Source organism: Bacillus rossius, chromosome 3 (genome assembly GCF_032445375.1).
Source record: "Bacillus rossius redtenbacheri isolate Brsri chromosome 3, Brsri_v3, whole genome shotgun sequence".
NCBI classification, from domain to species: Eukaryota; Metazoa; Arthropoda; class Insecta; order Phasmatodea; family Bacillidae; genus Bacillus; species Bacillus rossius.
This window is the reverse complement of record NC_086332.1, coordinates 88772606-88794118: the sequence shown is the minus strand read 5'-3', so window position 1 is coordinate 88794118 and position 21513 is coordinate 88772606. Positions and strand designations below refer to the sequence as shown.

The window sequence follows — 21513 nt, the reverse complement described above, 5'->3', positions numbered from 1 at the left end:
CATTTAGTTGTTCTTTTTTTTTACTTCACCGAAATATATTTTTTTTAAAATTGGGTTTAGTGAAACCTTTCTAGGTGATAAATGGAATAGGGTATACAAGTATGGTTTGAGATCATGTTAACAATAAGGAAAAAGTCTAATTATATAGGCTAACTATGAAATACAAAACACACTCACTCAGTGATTGATGACTGTATATCAAAAAACAAAAAACTTATATATAGTTGACACGTTCATCATAATCATAGGTCTTACTACAGCCCTAAATATATTTTGCACTCTTCAGTTTAATTAGCAGTGCAAGAGTGTTCTGCATGTAAATTTGCATAGTGAAGCACAAATTCAACAGATTAGAGTGAATGTTTGAATGTCAGTGTGTACATATGTAAGTGAGTGAGTGTGTCTGCATCTCTCTGTGTCTTTATGTCTCTTTGTATAATTGTATCTCTTTCTATGTCTACATCTTTGTGTAAGTCTGTCTTCTGTGTATAGGCATATCTCTGTGTCTTCATCTGTCTATGTAACCATCTGCATGTACATGTGCATTAATGTGTGTGTATATCTGCATCCCTGTGCATGTATGCATCTGTGTATCTGTGTGTCTGTATGTGCATCTGTATATGTGTGTGTCTCTGAATGTGTGCATGTGCACCTCTGTGCATATGTGAATCTGATTGTGTTTGAGAGCATGTGTGTGTCTGTATTTATGTGTGCATGTAAGCATGTGTCTACATGCATGTGAATGTGTGTCAGCATGGATGTGAACATCTGTCTGTGAGTGTATATGAATGCATATATGCATGCATTTGTGTGTGTATGCATGGCTGGTAGCATGTATGTGCACCTTTATGTGCAACTGCACTTGTATCATATGTCTGTGCATTAAGGCATGTGTGTCTGTATGTGCATCTGTGTGTGAGCATTAATGTGTATATCATTGCATACACAACTACAAGTGTGTACATTGATGTGTGTGTTTGCAAGTGTTTTATGTGCATGCGCATGGATGTCTGAATGCATTTCTGCATTTGTGCCTGTGTATGTGCACACATGTGCATGCACATATGCACTCCACCATGAATGCACACACACATGCCTACACAAACATACCCATGTACACACAAAAATTTTTACTTCGAGCTTTCATTACTCAATTACTTAATTTTTGGGGACATGTAGCTAAAACATTTCTGACCACATGATCTGTATGTTTTCACCACCTTCAGGACATTTGTAGTGGGTGAAAAAGTAACTTACATGCTTTAACTAAATATATTATTTAACTGTAACCTTCAGAAAATTAGCTTACACCCAATCCAGAAAAATTAACATGTTTTAATAATTTATTTATTTATTTATTATTTATTATTTATTAAAATTTGTGACATGCACACCAACAGCCGAAGCTTTAGAGGTGTGCACAGAACAAGTAATACAAACACGACACATACAAACGAATAAATACAACATAAACAGGATAATAAAAGACGCACATACAAGCGAATAAATACAACCTACACAGGAAAATAAAGGACGACACAATAACAAACAAAACAAAACAAAACAGCAACTGAGATAATTTTAACTAATTGATCTAAAATTGGAAGAATAAACAGGATTATAAAATTACTCAGAATATTAGGGTAATCATAAAAATTAAAATTTGAAGTTTTTAATAAAATTTTCATATTTATTGAAATTTGAGATAAGTCTGTAAATTAAATCATTATTATTGTGTAAGGAACATAATAGGGATCGAAGGCGGCTTTTGAACTGCGGGACTCGAATACCAGAGTTATCAAGTAAGTATAAGCAATTAATTTTTGAACTATAGCACTTAAACACAAACAGGGCATCCAGATGGATGCGACGATTTGAAAGAGATTCTAATTTGGGTAATTGATGGTGTCTAGAACTAATTATTTTGAAAAATTTATTTTGTATGGATTCAATTTTGTCACTGTCGGTGGTGTTAATACTGTTCCAGATAACTGAGCAATATTCGAGTTTACTTCTAACTAAGGACAAATAAAGAGTAAGAATGGATTCAGTATCAGATGCATAGTAAGTTATATAATTTATTAAATATAAGGTTCTACGGGAAAAGGATACTAAAGAATTAACATGTTGATGAAAGAATAGTTTGGAATCAAGAATAACACCAAGATCTTTTATACTAAGAGATTTGGAAATTTTTGAGTTGTCAAGAAAATAATCATATTTAACTGGATGAATTTTCCTTGTGAAAGAAATAATTTTTGTTTTATCTTTGTTAAGTGAAACTAAATTCATTTTGCACCAATTATCAATTTCAGTAATATCAGATTGAAGAAGCAGACAGTCATTTAAGGAGGAAATTTCTCTGGATATTTTAAGATCATCAGCAAACAGAAAACCAGTAGTATGATGAAGAACTTTAAAAATATCATTGATATAAATATTGAATAATAAGGGAGATAAAGTACCCCCTTGAGGCACACCAGAAGTAGCATGATATAAAGTAGAAGTTTTTTTATTAAGTGAAACAAAGAAACATCTATCTTTAAGGTAACTAGTAAACCAGGTTATATAATTATTACAGAGACCGAAGTTAGAAAGTTTAGCTAGTAAAATGGAGTGATTGACAGTATCAAAGGCTTTAGCCAGATCAAAATAACATGCATCAACCTGCCCCCTTGTTGTAACTTTATTGTATATAGGATTAATAAATGAGAGAAGATTAGTAGAAGTTGTCATACTATTTCTAAAGCCATGCTGATTAGGAGCTAATCTGTTGTTTATTGGAAAGTTAATATGTTTAAATATTATTTTTTCAAAGATTTTAGTAAAGCCATTTAATAATGATATAGGCCTATAATTAAATACACTGAGTTTACTACCCTTTTTATGTATGGGAATAACCTTAGCTATTTTCCATTTAGTGGGAAATACTTGTGATTTTAGACTTGTATTAAATAGATGCAACAATAGAGGCATTAGAATAAAAGAGCAGCCTTTAATAATGAAATTTGGTATACCGTCAGGACCAGTAGACATAGTTGGTTTTAATGATTTAATTCCCCATAAGACCTGGCTTTCTGATAAGAATGATACAGGAATTGAATCGTGAATAATATCGGGATCAATGATACGAGGGTGGTTGGTGGATGGTACATATACACTAGCAAAGTACTTAGCAAAGACATTAGAAAGAATACCAGGATCATTACAGATATCACCATTGACATTAAGAGAATGGGATTCACTATAACCATTTTTCATAACATTGACATATCTCCAGAATTTTTTAGGGTTATTCTTAACCTTATTATTGATACTACGATTCCAATTAGTTTTATCACGCTTAATAAGATTTTTAACTATTGCTCTATATTTAGAGAAAAGAAGGTAATACTGAGTATTATTGTTTCTTTTATAGAGTTTATGAAAGTGTTTTTTAGATTTTAAGGCATGAATTAATTCACCAGAGAACCAATAAGGATGTTTAGAGGCCTTACGTGTGGATAATGGAATGTGAGTATTGATTTTATCACAGATACAAGATGTAAGTTGATCTACAAGAGCATCTACATCAGTGGTGTTATAATATTCATCCCAATTGTGGGTTTTTAGAGAGTTATAAAGGCTTAAGTAATCACCAGCTTTGTAGTTTCTGAAAATAGAATCTGGAGTAAAATTGTGTGAGGTCGCCTCAATAAGTAGTTTAATAAGTAGGGTAGGATGATAGATATCCTCTTTGACCAGAGATTCAACAGCTTTTTCAACCACACAATGGGATAGATTAGAAATACAAAGATCTAGAAGATTATTGGAAGATTGTATTAGGTTGTGCTGAAATAAATCCAAATTAGATATGAAATCAAGCAGGCACTGAGCCTTGGATCTGACATGTGCACGGGCAATATTGAAATAGTGATTTCCTTTCCAATCTATCCCAGGTACATTGAAGTCACCTAAGATAATCACATTATCATGAGAATTAACGAGTTTTTGTTCAAGAGCTTCAAAATACAATGTAAATAGATTAGGTGATGTAGTTGGAGGAAGATAAATATTACCCAATGTTAAGTACTTATTAAAGGCAATTTTAATATTAATCCATACGGCTTCTACTCCACGATAGTCATATAATTGAATTAGCTGAACAGAAGGGAATTTATGTTTGTTCACTGCGATCAACACTCCGCCACCACGTTCCATTGATGAGAGTAGCGGATCCCTATCAGTTCTAAAAATAGAATAATTATCGGTGAAATAATGAGCATTGATACATCTTTCGTTGAACCAAGTTTCTGTTAGACAGATTATGTCGTACTGAGTATTAATAAGATTATCAAAGAATTCAACTGATTTTGTTCTAAGTCCTCTAACATAATGTAACACAAAGTAGAACCTTCTTAATTCGACTGACAATTCATAATAATGTAAGAATCAAACTGTCATCCTCCAAGAGTGAGAGTAGGATCGTACATGCTTTTGACTATATAAATTCAAATTTTTGAAAGTAACTAATTTGAAATACATTTCTCTTAAAAAAAATTATGTTCAGCTAACTAGCAAATCACACTGTCTTTATAATGTCAATGTGCAGCCAACAAGGTCGCCATACCTCCGTTTTTGGTAGAGCCATCAGACAAGCAAATGAAATGATGACTTAGTAGTGTGGCAACAATGGATACACCAAAAAATTTACATTTTATGGCATGTAAATATTTTCAATTGTAACACTAGTAAAGAAAAACAACTTTACGTTTCAGGTTACTCTTCACCATAGTTTAGTAAATATTTATGAACTAAGTGACAGCTAGGTGTGAAAGAGGTATATGGGCATGTTACAACAGAATCATTGGTATATAAAAAACTAGTTCAGAAACACAATAAAAAAATTTATATGTGAATAAAGTCTGCAGTAATATTTAAATTGAATAAATACATTTTTTTTATCAAATCCTCATGCAGTTTGATAATCACTTTCACAAAATTAGGATAGGAATTGGAATCTGTAAAATACTAGCTTCAAACACTGTGAATATTGTTCATCATACTTACTAGGGATGGGTCGATTCCACATTTCTTTGATTCTGATTGCACAATTTCCCTTGATTCCAGGTACGATTCAGATTCCAATTCCCAATTTTAAAAAACCCACGATTTTGTGTTCTTGTGAAATTCTTCTCTTTTGCCGCTCTTTTAATTTTCTGTTGGTTGTGTTTCACTTGATTACGTCAGTGAACGTTTACATTTACATTAAAACACTAATTGATGATGTGATATTTTCTGTTCATCGTGATTCAAATTCACAACAGATTTAATAATGCAAGCTATCAGGGTCACGGCAAGTGAAACATAAACACAAACATAAAACAGTGTAATTTACAAAAATTTGTTTACACATGGGTAGCAACATGTTATGCACAAACAATAAATCTTAGGCATTTCATTTAATGAGTTTATATATGCATAAATCAAATTTTAAACCAACTTCCTTTTAGCAAAAAAAAAAAAAAATATTTACTTCAAAGTATCGAAAATATAAAGAACTTAGCTTTAGTATACGAAGGACTAGAAAAATATAACACTAAAATGTTTATGAACATGTCGGTTGGCCAGCCTGCTTCAAATTATTAACTTCAACATGGCGTGTTGATTGCCTGTCGATGTTGTAAGTTTAAGATATTATGTTTACGAGTGAAGAGAAAGTTACATTAATGTTGTGTTTATGAAATAAAGTTGCGTATTATATTGAAATGAAGTTACAATATTTTCCCTGCAAGTACAGAAATCCAACTTTGGTTAATTCAGTGTTACAGATTATACATGCTCGTGGTTGTGATCTCACCTTCAAATAATACATCTTTTGCATATTAGTGCTAGGCAAGTTGCGCAAACATTATGCCTACTGGCCTGAAAATACCGCAATTTTGTCTAGAACCACTTAATGCAACTATTTTACATCCAAATTATTGACAGTTCTTATGACCAAATGATTCTCAATATGATATGATTATTCATACGGTACAATTCCTTACAGTTACAGCTTAAGAATCGACGGTTCCGAATCCAGGTAGATACGGAAGAATCGATTGATGAGCACCAACATTTTACTACATTAATACTAAACTAAAGTTTCACTGTGTACGTACGGAAGAACGTTCTTGGCGATGGCCTGCATGACAAAAAGTGCAGCTTCCGTCGCATCCCAAGTGACATTCGGGACTTGCAGACTCAGGAACATTTGTCGGAAGCAGTTGGAGGAGCCCACTATGAACACCATGTCCTTGATGAGCTCCGACACCTTCAGTCGGAAGTCACTGAAGTCGTCCCCATCCTCCAGCAGGCCTTCCTAAATAAAACAATCACAGTTGCAGATGTGATTAAATATGATAATGGAAGGATAATTTAGATATCAAAGTTTATTAATTGATTGATAAAAGTTTATAATCAAAATGAATGGATGGTATTTTCTAGAGATGGTATTGGTTTTTTGATAATTCAGATTGTCCAAGTTTTAATAACACCATTCTACTGTAGTCAAAATGTTAAAGAAATAACTGTTCTGTATATTTTAGGGTCTTCTGTAAAATGAAAACCAACAGAGAAGTTTAACGTTAATTATATCTATTTAATAATAAAACTGTTTGAGGTATAACACCTGTACATTGGATGAAATAATGAAAACATTATTGTAAATGGCTATTTACATTATTTACAACACAAAAATTGTCTTTGAAAAATTGTTGTATGTTAAGCATAAATTGACAACTAATCAATGAATTTTGATGATTTTTTTTATTGGTAAGGTATTTGGCTAACTTAAAAACCAGTCTATATGTAATTTCATAATTCCACACCGAAAGTGGTGAAAAAGGGGTAAATGTGGTTTTAAGATAATTAATTAAATCTCCAAAACTAATCCAGCATAAGAAAATATAATTGTTATTGATAATAAACATACCAAAACCAAATACAATTTTACTATATTGCGAAATTCAATGCCTAAAAGGTAATAAAAAGTAAGAAATGTTTAAAAAACAATTAATACTCCTGAATCTACTAGAACAACAGGTTTAAAACTAAGAAAGAACAACATTCATTAAGAGTATGTATTAATCCACATCTCATCAGCTAGCTTTAGCCTGAATTGCACATACATAAAACACTTGAATTTGTTGGGTTAGAAAATATTGTTCAAATTTCATACAAATGATTAATTATGAAAATAAAGTCTCCCTATAACGACTTAATTTTTACTGCCTTTTATTGTCCTCCACTGAAGATTCACACTAGTACAAAGGCAGCCATCTTCCGACCATAACACTGTTCCAGATTATATACAAAACATACAAAAAAATTCATACTGCAAATGGTACCGAAATGCCCAACGAAAAAGTTTTTTATTACTGCTATTCTAAATATAAAGTGTATTATTCTGTAATAACTATTTATAGTTAACAAAATACTATTAATCAAAACAGTAGTTGATAACAAGGGAAAATGTGTTTTTGCTGTTAAACAACAACTCCTGTTTCTGCAGTTTTATAGATGCCTTCACAACTTCGAGCATACCTGGGCACCATTGTTGTGTATGAATAACTAACTGAAATAAAGTAATTAAAGCAGACTTTAAATGATGCTATAATTATCTGAAAAATCCTACTCATGATCATAATATTGTAACAAATGATATTCAAAGGTCAAAATTATTAACTCTATTCAAAACTTAACATCCAAATATAATTTGAAATAACACAAAATGAATCACACCCTTCTCACAGATCTCAGTTCTTTAGTTGAATCTCAGTCAAAACAAAAAATTAATGAAAAATTACTTAAATTAACAAAGTGAATTGACTGCAAGTGACTAACTTTAATTTCTGCTTTACTCAAGGTGAACTGGACCATTAGGTTCAGTATACAAATTGAATCCAAACAAAAGTATTATTGCTCAAATTCAAACAATCTGCAGCATAGATATCAACTTCAAGATTCAAAGCATTCAAATACATTAAACTATTATATTACAGCTTAGCAAAGCTAACTCTCAAAACAAATCTAAGTTCATGGTGCTTTCATATAACATTTACTCAGATGAACCAAACAAAATGACTATCTTTAAATAGACATTCCAAGTAATATGAATTGATCTTAGTAGTCTTAACAATCAAAATCAGCAAATCAACATTTAGTATTTAAGAGAGATTAGTAATTTCTTTAAATGGTTTTTGCCTAAACAAAACACTGTTAGGTATGTTGTACTTGTTTCAAAGAAATAAATACATCTTTTAATCACGTTGTATCTCACTCGAACTTGCCATACTCTGATGTAATACATATATATACATATGATTATATATATGACAATTACCTTTGAATTGTAATATATATGAAAGAATATGAGCAGTGTTTAAAAAATATATATATTTAAAAAAACCATGGGATGGACTCAATCCAGAGATCCAGCAATTATGGGGCTTGATCGTTAACCACTCAACCACCACCATCTCATACTGATGGTCACACCGCACCAGTACACATTTGACGCATAGAACCTCTATGCAATTTTCTCAAAAACGCCCAAGTAGTAAGCCTTACTACTTGCACATAATGTTGTCATAATGGACTACTAAAAGTGTACAAATTTTGAATAAAATCTGTTATCTGAACATCGTAGCTTCCTCTTGTTAGCAATATTGATAGAGCCATTATTCAATAATAACGTTAAAACAGACACTATCTCTGGTAGCATCTGACTGTATTACAAAAAAAGGCAAAATTGAATTACAGCACTTAAGTATGTACGTCATAAAACAAGTTAAAATTTAATATGTATGAGGTAATAAAGCAGAAGTTAAAGTGAGACTTCATTTGAGTGTTAGCTAAAAGCATCATTTTATCACTACACAAGATCACAAAAAACACATAATAATACTACATAAATAACAACAAAACACAATTTACCTCATTTACAATCCACAATTACCCTTAGGTTCATCTTAATTCCTACTTTTGGTAAATGGAAGTCCTCAACATTGGTTGATAGTGAGTCGACTGGTCCTCTGCCACACTACAACGAAAATAGTAATGGGTTCTGCCGAAGCTCGAGACAAGGTCAGATTAGTAGGTATCTTTCTGCAGCAGCAGAAAACCACACAGTATCCGGAATTCTGCACTGCAACTGCCGACGATTCTCCAACGTGATACCGTTCTACAACTAGCGCTGGTTGACAGTAGTTCTAAATTCTTCTTGTACTTAGTAAACCCGTAGTAACTGGGTCTCGCTAGAAATCGGGTCTTAAATGTGGTTTATGGTGAACTTTCACCCGAAAACTCTTTATCAACATCAGTTAAACTTGTATACTTATTTCAACGCATAGGTCGTTTCATCACATAATCACCTTAACGTTCACAAAATAATATATTCCGCAGCACTGTACAATGCGTAGCCACAATCTCTGTCACTTCAAAGACAGTTCTGAACAACTCAATAGAATATTTTTAATGTTCTATAGCCTCCTTAACACAAACGTTTTTGTTAATCTCTAATGAAGAAACATGACTGAATGTTCTACACAAAAACTTCAAGTCCATCTATTTTTTATCTTGATAATAAAAATTCTTAACATAAACCAATTCAGTACTGACCTGAAATGCTCATAGAGCAATACTTTACATTTAAAAAAAATGATTTAATAAAGACAAAATGCTTTAAGAGTAAAATTTTAGCATTCTATAGATGAAGTTAAAATAAAAAAATTAATATTTATAATTTTCTGTGTTGACGTTTCTCCACAATACCTGCCACACAAGTGTACAGTGAGAGACTTTTCTCACCAGCTGGCAACAGGTGTATACCATTTGTCCGAATGTCCACTTCTCCGAGCTCCTTTTGTATATAAACGCAACCCTGCAAAGTTTCAGGTGGGAAAAGTAGCATGCAGTCAGTCGGTCAGTGGCTTCCGTGCAGGAAGGATCTAACGTCTTTTTATTATTTCACCAGGTTCGAAACAAGGACGTAAGTGCATGTTTTAAATATTATTTTATTAAAATTTGATAAAATAGATATTTTATTAATTTTAGTTTTTTTCCAAATTACAAGTATAATAATTACAGATTTTCAAGATGGCGGGTGTAACGAAAAGTGCAACGTTTCTAGAATCCAAGATGGCGACCATAACAAAATGTGCAACGATTATGTCATACACGTCCAAGATGGCAACCGTAAAAAATGTGCAACAATGTTTCTAAAAATTTTTATTTAAATATATAATTTTTTTTAATTTAAAATTTTTTCCAATTAAAATCTGATAATTACGGACTTTCAAGATGGCGGCCACACCGACAATTGCAACAGTTACATCATTATCCTAGGTGTAGCTTATCGGAGGCAGTACATTCGAAATTTAAGCCTTTTTAGGAATTTCGAAGCCATTAACATTTTTAAGGACTAAAACGGGAAATTTTCCCTCGAAACAAGAATTTTTTCCGTGAAAAAGAGAAGTTTTTTTTAGAATTTTTGACAGAATTTTTTTCCAAAAAACTGTAAATTTTGGCAGATTTTTGGGCAAATTTTGAAGGATAAGGTCAAGGCCATCCATGATGGCCGTCGTGACGTCACAATCCAAGATGGCGGTCGGCATCTCAAAACCTCTTCGTAAACCCTGCGCCAGGAGCCCTATTTACACACTACAGGAAATGTTTTTTGAAAACCAAAAAATTATTATAGCTCTCTTAATATTATTCATATTGCATCAGTATACAGATATTATATTTCATTATAGAAGATCTAGTAACTAAATTTTTTTGTCAAAATAGATATTTTGATACGACCAACTATAACTTTAAGGGGTGGGGAAAAAAAAGCTAAAGGACAAATAATCAGTTACAATTTTTTGTGAACCCTACAAATACTGTATAAAACTTTTGTCTGAAACAATTTTTGATGAAATGAACAATTGCTGCAAGGGGTTAAAAAAAAAAAGGGGGGGGGGGGGGTGAAATCAAAATATAATTTCATAATATCGTACCATGTTTACTATTATATCCATTATTATTTATTTTAAAACTTCTAACTAATATCTATGTTTTCTGTCTGAAATATCTTTATAGGACTAACTATTACAACAAGCTGGAAAAAAAAAGTTTGAAGAACAAACAAATTACAGACACGCTATCAAAACCATTTTAATTGTTTATATATCTCATAAATACTACCTAAAACTTCTGTGTGAAACCATTTTTATACAACTATTGTTGCTTAGTGTGTAAAGCCATGTGTTTAAGGAAAAATAAATCCGTAACTCCCTTAACATGTATACTATCAAATCTGTTTCAATTTATTGTAAATATCCTAAACATTATTTAAAACATTTGGCTGTAAATTATTTTGATAAGGCGTTGCAAGTTGCTGCAAGGGGTTGAAAATACAGGAGTTTTAATAAAGTAATTTCAAAAACTTTTGTACTACCAACACTATCGAATTGGTTGAAACTTACTGTAAACCATCTAAACATGATAAACCTTGATCCAAAACTAATTTTTATATGACCACTTATTAGTCAAGGAACGAAATATAGTGTTTGAAGGTGAAAAAATTCATAACTTCCTTAGTAAGTATAGTATGAAGTTGGTTTTAAGTTACTTCGATGTTGGAAGCATTGAATTAAAAAAAAAAAACATTAGAAACATTTTTGCTGCATGAAATATTACAAATATATATAATCAATCAATTTCGAAAATTGAAGACCAATAATGAAGTTATGTAGGCCTACATTACATTCTCAAAATATTCCAGAATTTTAAAGAATTTTCTAGAACATTCCAGAATAAATATGTATTTCGAAATTTAACTGTGCCTGTATGCTGTGCCAATAAGGATTTTTTTGGTTCTTTTAGAATTAATTTTTTAATTATTTCATATGAATAGAACATGAATTTATTATAAAATAAATTGTACTTTACTACGGGACCAATATACAAAACCTTAAAAAAAAAAAAGCATATACCTATTTACTTTTAATGTACAGTGTAACAAATAGTATGCAATTTTTCAAAGGTAAGAACGGTGTTGTTCGCTGATCATATCATCAATAATTAAAATTTAAAATATTTACATTTACATTCGGTTTCCGTAACGTAGTTGATGCACACCGGCTTTTAGTGCAAGGGGTATAGGAGTTCAAAACAAGAGTAAGGGCTGAGCGTAAATTTTAATTTGTCTTAATTAGTCCCAACTCTATCATAGAATCAACAAATTACCATTTAAAATTAAATTACAAACTTGTCAAGATATCATTAAATGTTTAAACATTCAAAATATTTTTAAAAGCTCTTTTTTAGTCATGTCTTGAGACAGGAGTGTGAAATCTACCTAAAATGGGACGCTGCTTCAGTCGATAATGTGCGAAGACCAAGGGTCTGCTCTCCGGGCGACTAGGGCAGTGTCTGTCCGACTTAGTCGCTTTATGTACGTAATTGTACAGCGGTTTTAGTTTCAGTAGCCACATCCCAGTGTGATAACTGTTATCGCTGATTGGCAGCCTATCTGCCGTGCTGGGATTGGGTGTCAAGGAGGAGGCAGGGCGGAGCAAAGGTAGAGCGGGTGGGAGTCAGCATCCGCCCCTCAAAGATCGGAGTTGGCCGCTCGGACAAGTGGTCCTTTGAACAAAAGGAGCTCGGAGAAGTGGTTATTCGGATAAGTTGACATTCGGACAAATGGTAGGCCCCCGCTGGCAACATTATGACTAGGGTTGGTCAAATTTCATTAATGACGAAATCGCGAAATTGTAAAAAAATCACTTGTTAGTGATAAAACGTTAATATACTGCATTTCGTTTTAACGAAATTTGCTGTGTGAAAAATCAAGTTAAATCATTCTGGAACCTGCACAAAACGTTTATTATTCCAAGAGGTTATATGTGAGACGCCATCTTTGCTTATGTTTATCTCTAGCACCCATAGAGTAGAGAGTGGCAATAAACATCATCACTTGAGCTACTGGTGGAAAAATCACAGATGGCGTTGGTAGTAATGAGTGTCGAAATGTTCTATGATTTTATTTTCATGAGTGTGTGTCTGTCGAGTTTAAGTTCTTTATTTCCAAGTGGATGCAATATGTATCTCTTCCGCATTCTATGATCGTTTTCCGTTAAAGTTTTTGTGGCATGTTGGTCATATTATCGTGGTCACTGTGGATAAACGTATAAAATGCTGAAAGTTGTGAGTGTTTTCGAAAGATCTAAAAAATATGACAACGAAGGATTTTACCTGTTCAGTAAAGATAAAGGCATCATGATGTGCTAATATCTGTAATGTGCAAGTCGACTGGAAAAGAAAAGACACGTGTGAAAAACAATGTAAATTTCGAGCATCGCGCAAGGTAGAAAATATCTCTATTCACAAGAAAACAAAGAACCAGAAAACTAAACTGGCCGAGGATACAGTTCGCGCTTTTGTTAAAGCGAATATACCACTTCAAAAACTTAACCACCCAGCAATAAGAGAATGGCTGAATGAATATGTGAAAGGTAGGTGAAACTAAACTAAAAGTTGGTACAGATTTATTTAGTTTGACCCCTCTTCCTTAAAAAAAAAATATAAAAATCCCAAAACACTTTAATTTAGTGCTACAAATATTCCTCTATGGCAAAAGGCGCACATACGAAATTCATACCCATTTCGGAGAAATTACCATTTATTGTTTATACAGTAAAACCTTTTGCGACCCCATTTATTGCGACCACCTCTCTATTACGACCCAAATTCGAGGAACCGTGAAAAAATTGCTGAAAATCCGAAGAAAATCGGACAGAAAATAAGTTTCTTGTGGTGAGTAGCGTGTTACTGCGTTTCTCTTGCCCAGTGCTGTACTGCCGTAGCAGCGCATATCTAAAAATAGATACCACTTCCTGTTGACCGCTGTCAGCGCTTGACAACCCTCATTCCACGTCCCTTTGCCGGCAGGGTGCAGATAAAGGTTTTTGTGGCAACGTGGTTACGTTTAGCTTTTTGCGAGTGTCTAATGTGGTACGCAGTTAAGGCAAAGCTACCTGCTGGATTTCTCTTTATTTTGATTACTATGGGTTGACAATGTTTGCTTAGTTTTTGAAGTCCGATTTGGTATATCTTCTGGCTTGAATTTGTGAACTATTGTCGATGACTTATGCAGGTTTTTTCTTCTTTTTTTCCCCCGATTTTGTGTATTATGACTTAATAAATAAAATACCATTAAATATTAATTACTATTAATGCAACGCAGGAAAAACCCTCCGGCCACAGCGAGTGAACATACTAGTCGGCCGCTCGCTCGCCCTTTCTCACCCTCTCCCCGTACCGTGCGCTGCGGCCGATCTCGGATGCTGCTTGTACTTGTTAACAATCACGTTATCTGCTTCATTTTAACGAGAGTAAAAATATATTAAAACTGTCAGCAAATTGATAAAATCTTTATGTGTCCCCAAAACAGAGCACAACACTGGCCCGCCAGTTGTTTTCATTCAAAACGTGGCTAAAGAACTTGTATGGATCAGGCTGAAAACATCCGGCAATAGTGTAGGTTATAAGGAATCTTGTTATGAATTGAGATGTTATGCTTTTCAAGTACAGTAGAATCCCGCTGATGCAACTCCTCACGGTTTCCGGAAAAACTGACTTATAACGGAATGGTCGCAATAGAGAATTCGGGCCAATTCCCCCCCCCCCCCCCCCCAAATACATAAAATACTCGCGCTAAATGAATTCGCGTCACGCGAGTTCGGCTATGCTAGCCGGCTGGTTGTTATTTTTGTTCAAAACGTGGCGAAGGAACTTGTGTGGATCAGGTAGAAAACATTCGGCTATAAACGAAAGATATAAGAACAATGCTATCCTGAAATGCTGTTTTTGGAGTAGATAATCACAGCGACATACCGACAGGATGCGCTCCCGCCCTTGCCGTCAGCAATGTTTATTTTGACAGCTCAAGAAATTATCTTTTCCACGTCCCTTCGCAGGGTAAAAAAAAAAGAAAAAATAACACGTTGGAATGCAGATGAAAAGTAACTATGCAATAAAATAAATATATTTACGTCCCTGCTAAATTTTTCTATTCAATAAAATTCGAGGTATTAGTGTTTTTTCAGCAGAAACTGCTGTGTTACCATGACGTCAAGCCGCCGCTACCGCCAGCCTGGCCTGACGAGTTTCTTACGCTCACGCAGAAGCTAACACAGCGGCTTTTCATGCGGGCGGGTAAGATAACATGACAGCTGAGACGGCTTTTCGTGCGATAGTGGACGTGCCGAAATCTGCTAAACACTGCCGCATGGAGAGTCTAGAGAGGTGGTATCTATTTTTAGCAGTCTTTTGTATGCCTGCCTGCTTACAGTACAGCTCCCGCCAAGATAAACGTGAACACATAGCGCCCAACAAAGTGTAACAGACTTGTTTTTCAGCCGATTTTACTCAAATTTTCGACTATCTCTGCTTAAATTTTTCACGGTTTCTCAAAAAACTGTCGTATAAACGGAATGGACGCATCAGAGGAGGGTCGCATCGGCGGGATTCTACTGTAGATATACACAGCGACCGACTGGATGCACGCCCGCCTCGACTTGTTTTAACTGCCGCAGCGATGTTTATTTGACAGCTCAAGCAATTATCTTTTCCCGTGGGTTGAAAGAAAAAGGTCGCTTCACCCAGAAAAAAAAAAAAAGCTACACCATTTCTTCCCCACGCAGGAAACACACTGGCTGCCGTCTGTCTACCCCGCATATATCTTTCTTCTAACATTCCACGTCTCGCCTCTCGCGCGAGCAATAACGAAGCGACCACGCATTGGGCCGTTTTATGCTTTGTTTGGTGACAGTAGCTTGATTTTATTCTGTATATTCCTTTTCATAGGACCCTTGCTATTAAAATACATTTATATTTAAGTTTGAAAGCTTGTAAATTCCTTGCCAGAGATGACTGAACTCGAACTTGGTGTGACAAGTGACATATTTTGACATACTTTTTTTTGGGCGTGTTTGTTGTGGAGGGAGGGATCCGAAAATATTTACAACGCTCTTACCCCTCCCTCACCGCTAAATCAATGCTTAGGCTTTATAATGTAAACACTGAAAAGAAAAGTTATTTCTCCAAAATGGGTAGAAATTTAGTTTTTTTGCCTTTTGCTATAAATAGAGGAATGTTTAAGTTTTAAATGAAAGTGTTTTGGGAATTTTATTATTTTTTAAGAAGAGGGTTCAAACTAAATAAATAAATAAATACATAAAAATTTGTAACATGTTTAAAATAAATATGGCTTTGAATTTCAGTATATGGAAATATGAAATTTGATTGCAGGTTCGGGAGATCTTCCTCAAGCACACACATTACGCACTATGTACCTGCAGTCACTGAAGATGCAGGAAGAAGAGAAAGTAAAACTGGCCGTCAAGGACCAACAAGTAGCTGTGCTGTGTGATGAAACCACAAACTGAAGAGGAGAATGTTTCTTCGTTGTTTTTTTTAAAGTTCTCTCGGCTAGTGGTGACTCCAAATTGCTGGTTGCTGGAGTGAAAGTGCTCAGTAATGCTAATTCAACAGAATGTTCACGAGCAGTAGTGGAGACATTACTTAAATATAACGTGAAGTATGAAAATGTTTATAAGTTTGTATCTGATTCTGCGAAATATATGAACAAGTGTGCAGAATTGTTGAAAGTGTTAGTGGGTGAGAACATGTTGAACATTCAGTGCTGGGCACACAAACTTAATTTAGTTGGGAATGTTTGGTCTACAGAACTAGCCATGTTAAATGAATGTGTAGTGAAGGCAAAGATGGCTTTCCTGCACACCATGAAGAGGAAGAGGAAGAGGAAACATCACTATTTGGATTTCCTCAAAAAATCTTCTGTTGAACCAAAACCATACCTGCAAACTTGGCAAGGTCACCATCAGTAAGATTTGATAAAACACTAAATTTTGGCGTAAATCCAACGTGATGATTGAATCAGTGTTACTCAAATATGTTCCCCAAGTCCAAAAACATTCTAAACGCAACAATATTTAATACATGCACATCTAATAAGTACTACTAAATACCTAAATTGCCAATTAAAATGGTACACATAACAAAGAAAATTAAAACAAACCAGAGCTTAATGCTAATAGATTAAAATATAGGTAGGCCCTAACTTACCAAAAAAATGTGTACCACTGCACAGATTACGTATATACTATTGTAATTTTGAAAAAGTCAAATTTTATATACACAATTTAAAAATTAAAGTATGTGGAGTCTAAATCGCTCACTTCTATACACTGGAATTCTGCAGACATTTTGCAGTGGCCTGCTTAGCCCTCTTCAAAAATTCATGGTTAAAAACTTGTTTGTAGCAAATCTTTTGGTTATTGCTTTTCAAAATTGTAATGTCCTGTACTGTTGTGTTGCTCATTGAAGATCTAAATTCTGTTCTGTTTTTTTTTTTTTTTGCAATACTGAACATTCTCTCACATTCAGCATTGCTGTGTGGAACAAGAAGAATGGCCAGCATCACATGGGAAATTTTGTCATATTTTAGTTTTCCATCAGCACAAAGTATTTTTCCAACTTCGGTCCAAATGGAATCAATCCTTTCATACTTGCTTATGACTTCAGAGAGATCTTCAATCTGTAGGGCTGAAAACTGTTTCTGCAACTCATCCATTGCCTGATCCATGGTTTCACCATCCTTGACTGGTAAAATGACAGGAAACAAATTAGTGAAATATTTCAGAGTTGAAAACTATTTGGGCTATTTTTGCATTAATAACCACTTCACTCTTGAAGGGAAATTTGTGTATAACATAGTCACATGCCAAACAGAAATATTTCCTCACTGCTGAAAAAAATATTTTTTTGTCCTCATCTGACAACACAGCAACAACTCTCTCAGTCTGACAACCAATCACCAACTCACTGTCAGATTTCTGATTGGTGGGAGTGTGATAATCTACTGCCAACAATTCTACACCTTTGAAGGCACCACCAACAACAAATCTTAAAAAAAGATTCCTCAAAAATTCTTGCAGCAGATCTAGTAACAAGTGGATTTGTGGACTTCAAGACTGGAGAGTTGTGTTCAGTTTATCAAATAGGGGTATCACATTCAACAAAAATAAACTGAATGATTTATTCAAAGGTGAAGAAAGAAACATAAAAATTTTCTCTTCCCGACTTAGCACAGATCGGTTGCTCTTCAAAACAGAACTGCTGCTTTCTACTCTTGCTTTTTTTACATTAACAGTGTCATGGTTACCATTATTTCTTTTGCCAGCTCCCTTGTCGGTATTGATGGTTGATGTGCATGGCTGTTTCCTTGGAATATTGTAGGAGGATAGCGAACTTGTTGATTGTCGTGGATGTGATGTGACGACTTCTTTGAAAAAACTTGCAAGCGGTTCCCATTGTTCAACAACCCTGGCCAAGCTGATTCCCAAAGATAACCATCTTGTGCACACATGTTTGAGTATTTTGTGGGTTTCTTTGTTATGAAGTTTCTGGAATTCACGGAGCCTTTCTTTCCTTTTTGAGCTCTTTTCCAAAAATAAAAATATGTCAACAAGTGTATCGTCAATACTAACTGGCAAACTTGTGGAAGCCTTTTCTGCAGCTAAATTTATTAGGTGGCAAAGACAGCCAATTGCCACTAAATTTGGCTGTTTTTCTTTTAAAACAGGAACCACCCCGTTCTTGTGTCCAACCATAACCACCGCATTGTCAGAACAAAAGGCTAGACAGTTCTGAAGAGGCACATTCAACTTTTCGAGTTCTGTCAATAAAAGCTGGCCAATGTTTTCGCCAGTTGAAGCACCTTGTAAATATGGAATAGCCAACACAGTACTAACAATTGAACCACACGAAGAGTCACAATATGTTACTACAAGAGGGTACAACTTATTATTTGTATCATTGTTCCCATCTGTTGACAAAGAAAATGGCCCACCTTGCAAATGCTTAACAACAGTGATAGTCCTGCTGGATGCCATTTCTTTAACTATCGCAGAAGTCTTCGTGCGCCCGCAACTATACTTTTTCGCCGTGTCGGAATCTGGGAACATTTTTCGGAACAAACTTCCCGCGTGATCTGCTACACTAAAGGCAATATTATGTTCTATCAAAAAACTGGCAAAATAGCATTCCGCTTCGATCACATCCGTGTCACTCGTACGGCTCGTTGAAAAAAAAACTGTTGATTTTTTTGTTATCCTCCGCAGATTTCACATTATTAACATGTTTCAAAGACTTCACATGATTGGAAACATCGTTCTTCCCACCATGCGAAACATTTATGTCGCAACGGCACACGATGCAAAATGCGTGGTTCTGGCCTTTTTCACTTTTGGTTATGCATGGGAACAGTTCCGAATAGGCCGACCTAAACACCTGTCCATACTGTTTTTTATTCTTTGTGGACATTACGACGGCGAAAAAACATCACCAAGTTCTAACTATCTTCACACACAAACATTTAACTAAAAAATATGTACAGAACATAACCCAACAGCAATAGAAAGAACACACACCGCCATTTCCGCCACGGACTAGAAGTCGAAATAATGGAAATAAATTTCCCTATCGTTTGTATTCCGGGGAGAAAAAACAGAAATTATGAACTACTCGCAGGAATTGTACATCTTTCCAGTTGGTGAACTCAATTTTTCCGTCCCGTATTTTTCACCTTTTCTTGTTTACGAGACAGAATACGCACGGAATAAGCTGCTATATTGAAAAAAAAAAAAAAACAAAAAAAAAACGAAACGTACTCCAATACCGAAAAAAAAGGGTCGTAAATTTGAAAAGCTTAAGATATTGATAATTTCCGTACAACCGTAAAATAAATTATTTTCCATACAAATTACGGAAAAACCGTACAAGTTGGCAGGTCTGCAAAGCTGTTCCTATCACCTGTTTTGACCTGCTGGAACTCATGGTTCACTTCAGTGACTTATCTTGATAAGTACCTAGTTCATCTTGTTGGATTTTTTAGACAGCAAGATTTTGATGCTACAGGCAATGATCAGGTTTTAGTTTTGCAATGTGAGGCAAAATTTGTGGTAGAGTATTGCAAAAAAACTGTTCAGCTGTTGGAATGTCTGGAAGGTTCATCATATCCATTCGCTCACAAACTGTGCGCAAAACTGTCTGATTTAAAGACAGGGTTCAAGCTTGTCAGTGACAGAAATTTGGGTGGAGAGATAGCAAAATTGTTGAATTCTGCTGCATGTCTAAAAGCTGCAACAGGAGCGAAACTTGCTGTGACTAGCCACAAATCTTTTCTAAAACTGTCATCATTGATGGGAGGGGATCCTGTAAAATCATTCTTGGAGAACATAGGCTTATTGTTCAATCCACGGGATATAATTTCAAGAGGGCCAGAAATTGATGCAGTGAACTTGCAGAATCGAGTCTAAGCTGTGCCTTTACTTCGAGATCTCACATTTCAACAGTTTTTGGAGGGCTACGCAGCAACAAAACATGCCGTTCTGAAGTCTGAAATTGGGAAAGTAGACATGCTACGAGTTTTACTGTCGTTGAAGAATGACTTTCCAGAATTCTCATACAGTGCAATCAAGTGTCTCTGGCTTCCAGTGTCCAATGTTGACAGTGAATGTGCCTTTTCAGCATACAGCAACATAATGAGTGACAAACGCACATCTTTGGGGGTGGAAAACATGGAAATACCTAATGCTAGCAATGTGTTTTGGTGGGGACTAGTTTGCAGGAAATATATAACAGCTGATTTTCAGAGATAGTCGAAATGGACTTGAGCTACTAAAGTTTATGATCAGTTTCTGATTTTTTTTGTGTGTAATCTTGAGAATTTTAATTACTGTATTTGCTCGCGTAAAGGCCCCGCCCGCGTATATGACCCCCCCCCCCCCCCTCCTTGTTTTGTAAACATTTTTGAGAAAAAATTTAAAAATGTGTTTTTCTGGGTTTATCTGAGGGCAGGGCAGCTTGGCATGCATCAAACAGCAAGCCATGTATTGTGAGCGGCGGGAGGTGATTTTGTAAGCGGCAGTGATACAGAGACTGGTATTATCGTTGGTCCGCTCTCAGTAGGACTGTCGTGAGGCGTGACAGACGTACGCAGTTAGTCGTATCTCAAACGACATAAAGATAAAGAAAGCTGGACTCGCGCGCTTGTGTTGATGTGCAGTGTTGACGGGGAAGAAAAGGGGAAGTGAAGGAGGAAGGGAAGTGGGTGGAGCAGGTACCTACGTAGTCAGCAAGCGCAGCTGGCCGACAGTGTTGGCACGCTTTACGCGCTCCGGCTGTTTCACGCTACACATTGCCAGTCGCAATGTTCTAGCGTGTGTGTCATTACCGTAAACGTGAAAATGGGCGGAAAAAGGGGTAGCTACACGGTCGAGTACAAATTAAAGGTCATTGATTACGCGACCGAACACAACGCACTGCCGCGAAGAAATTCGACGTGGATGCAAAATGTGTCAGGCGTTGGGTTAGCCTGGTTGGCTGGCTAGCTGGCAGGAGGGAGGTTAAGCCACGCCT

The 21513-nt window shown here is 35.2% G+C and overlaps 1 protein-coding gene across 1 annotated transcript in view; it reads right to left on the bottom strand.

Moving 5' to 3' along the window:
* The window catches only part of LOC134531016 (transportin-3), a 110057-nt gene that overhangs the window by 55983 nt on the left and 32561 nt on the right, over nucleotides 1-21513 (bottom strand). Inside the window, exon 8 of the mRNA XM_063366455.1 lies at nucleotides 6144-6343. Coding sequence (XP_063222525.1) covers nucleotides 6144-6343 — 200 coding nt within the window. The remainder of the gene's footprint in view (nucleotides 1-6143; nucleotides 6344-21513) is intronic.